Source organism: Etheostoma cragini, chromosome 9 (genome assembly GCF_013103735.1).
Source record: "Etheostoma cragini isolate CJK2018 chromosome 9, CSU_Ecrag_1.0, whole genome shotgun sequence".
NCBI classification, from domain to species: Eukaryota; Metazoa; Chordata; class Actinopteri; order Perciformes; family Percidae; genus Etheostoma; species Etheostoma cragini.
This window is the reverse complement of record NC_048415.1, coordinates 394,017-397,298: the sequence shown is the minus strand read 5'-3', so window position 1 is coordinate 397,298 and position 3,282 is coordinate 394,017. Positions and strand designations below refer to the sequence as shown.

The following is a 3,282-nucleotide window of genomic DNA, read 5'->3' as shown; positions in this document are numbered from 1 at the left end:
CTGTAATGTTAGAAACAACAAGCTGTTATGTTAGAAACAAGCTGTAATGGTAGAAACAAGCTGTAATGTTAGAAACAACAAGCTGTAATGGTAGAAACATGCTGTAATGTTCGAAACAAGCTGTAATGTTAGAAACATGCTGTAATGGTAGAAACAAGCTGTAATGTTAGAAACAACAAGCTGTAATGGTAGAAACATGCTGTAATGTTAGAAACATGCTGTAATGTTAGAAACAACAAGCTGTAATGTTAGAAACATGCTGTAATGGTAGAAACAAGCTGTAATGTTAGAAACAACAAGCTGTAATGTTCGAAACAAGCTGTAATGTTCAAAAACAAGCTGTAATGGTAGAAACAAGCTGTAATGTTAGAAACAACAAGCTGTAATGGTAGAAACAACAAGCTGTAATGTTAGAAACAAGCTGTAATGGTAGAAACAAGCTGTAATGTTAGAAACAACAAGCTGTAATGTTAGAAACAACAAGCTGTAATGTTAGAAACATGCTGTTATGGTAGAAACAAGCTGTAATGTTAGAAACAACAAGCTGTTATGTTAGAAACAAGCTGTGATGGTAGAAACAAGCTGTAATGTTAGAAACAACAAGCTGTAATGGTAGAAACATGCTGTAATGTTTGAAACAAGCTGTAATGTTAGAAACATGCTGTAATGGTAGAAACAAGCTGTAATGTTAGAAACAAGCTGTAATAGTAGAAACAAGCTGTAATGTTAGAAACAACCAGCTGTAATGTTAGAAAAAAACTGTAATGTTAGAAACAACAAGCTTTAATGGTAGAAACAAGCTGTAATGTTAGAAACAAGCCGTAATGTTAGAAACAAGCTGTAATGGTAGAAACAAGCTGTAATGGTAGAAACAAGCTGTAATGGTAGAAACAAGATGTAATGGTAGAAACAAGATGTAATGGTAGAAACAAGCTGTAATGTTAGAAACAAGATGTAATGGTAGAAACAAGCTGTAATGTTAGAAACAAGCTGTAATGTTAGAAACTAGATGTAATGGTAGAAACAAGCTGTAATGGTAGAAACAAGCTGTAATGTTACAAACAACAAGCTGTAATGTTAGAAACATGCTGTAATGGTAGAAACAAGCTGTAATGTTAGAAACAAGCTGTAATGTTAGAAACAAGCTGTAATGGTAGAAACAAGCTGTAATGGTAGAAACAAGCTGTAATATCTCCTTGTAAATGTAAATAATCACTACTTTTAGCGTGTATAGAGCATCATATCTCTACATGTAAATGGGTGAATTAAGAGTTTATTCCAACCAGATCAGAGTGGTGATTGGTGGAACAGTGGAAAGATGAACCAAGACGACTTTTGGTAGTTTCATTTAGTTTCTGTCCACTTTGAATGAAGTGTGTTGATAAAAGTAGTGATTATTTACATGGAGTCTGGTGGGTTTGGCATCACAGTTTTTATATTTATAAAAATTAAGTCTTGTGTTATAGTTTATTTAAATGAGCAGATGCTTGTGTAGCTATCATCTCCATTGCTGCAGTTTCTTCTCTGTTATCAGGTCAGTGGTCCTCCACTGGGGGTCAGCTGTGTGACTACCGCTTCATTAAAGAGAAGAAGACCTGGAAAGAAGCCCAGGAGTACTGCAGAACCAACCACACTGACCTGGCCACCGTGTCCAACCAGGGAGACATGAAGAGACTCAAGGACCATCCACAGTACCAATCCGGAGCCTGGATCGGGCTGCAGAGAGACTGGCGCTGGTCTCAGTCCGGGGTGGAGTTCAGAGACAGTAACTGGTCTTACGGACAGCCGGATAATCAACTCAATAAGGAGGACTGTGTGGTGATTGGTGGCGAATGGAATGACAAATGGAATGACATCTCTTGTGATGAATCCTTTAAATTTATCTGCTATGACGGTGAGAATATGTCATGGAGTCTGTTCTCTCTTTAAAAACTGATATTTTCTGAATTGATATCACATTATTGATTTATAATAAAGATAATGTGGAACTTTATGAGACTAAATAAGAACCAAATCTTTTGTCTGAATGTTTCACAGAAAACAAGACCTCCAACGGAACATTTCATGTCAGTACATCTGGGATGAGCTGGTCTAATGCTCAGAGATACTGCAGAACACATCACACAGACCTGATCAGTGGAGTCCAGCAGCTGGAGGACTTCAGGACCCAGGTCAAGGATCAAGGAGGACCTTTCTGGATCGGCCTTTTCAGGGACCCTGCCTGGAGCTGGTCTGATGGGAGCAGCTTCTCTTTCAGACTCTGGGAACAACACAGTGAGAAGACCTGTGCTATGACTACGTCAGGTGGATTCTGGAGCTCTGATGACTGTAATAAACCCAGAACCTTCTTCTGCTACGACGGTGAGTCCAGCAGCAGGTCTCTGACGCTGGTCTTCATCTACATCTGCTTCATTTACTCTGTTTACTGGGTTATTACAAGAATTATGGACTGACTCCGCCCCTGATTGACCCCCCTTCTCTCCTGACAGATTCTGTGATCCTGATCCAGAAGAACCTGACCTGGGTTGAGGCGTTATTCTACTGCAGAGATCACCATGGCGACCTGGTCTCCATCACCAACCCGGACCAGCAGCTCCGGGTCCAGGAGAGAGCCAAGATGGCCGCCACTCCCTACGTGTGGCTGGGACTGCGCTACACCTGCACCCTGGAATTCTGGTTCTGGGTCAGTGACGAGACGGTCCACTACACCAACTGGGACCCCAGAGAGACTACGGGGGACGACTGCAGCATGTCTGGAGCCATGGACAGAGGGGGGGGGCACCAGTGGGTCAAAAAGATCGACAACAAAAACCAGTTCAATTTCATCTGTTCCAAGAAGTCACCACCACAATGTAACTAAGTACTTTTACTCAAGTACTCACGTAGTAATGTTGGGGGGGTGGAGTACTTATACTTGTATAATCGTAAAATTTCGGGAATAAAGTTGTATTATTTTGGAAATAAAATCGTAATATTTTGAGAATTAAGTTTTTATATTTTTGGGAAAAAGTTGTAATAGTTTGAAAAAGAAGTCTTAATATTTCGGGAATAAAGTCGTAATATTTTCGGAATAATGTCGTAATATTTTGAGAATAAAGTCGTAATATTTTGGGAATAAAGTCGTAATATTTCGGGAATAAAGTCGTAATATTTTGAGAATAAAGTCGTAATATTTTGGGAATAAAGTAGTAATATTTCGGGAATAAAGTCGTAATATTTTGAGAATAAAGTCGTAATATTTTGGGAATAAAGTTGTAATATTTTGGGAATAAAATCGTAATT

The 3,282-nt window shown here is 39.2% G+C and overlaps 1 protein-coding gene across 1 annotated transcript in view; it reads left to right on the top strand.

Annotated features, from left to right (window-relative positions):
* LOC117950777 (macrophage mannose receptor 1-like) overlaps positions 1-3,282 on the top strand; it is a 31,215-nt gene that overhangs the window by 417 nt on the left and 27,516 nt on the right. Inside the window, exons 2-4 of the mRNA XM_034882117.1 lie at positions 1,535-1,894; positions 2,038-2,361; positions 2,490-2,884. Coding sequence (XP_034738008.1) covers positions 1,535-1,894; positions 2,038-2,361; positions 2,490-2,860 — 1,055 coding nt within the window. The 3' untranslated portion in view covers positions 2,861-2,884. The remainder of the gene's footprint in view (positions 1-1,534; positions 1,895-2,037; positions 2,362-2,489; positions 2,885-3,282) is intronic.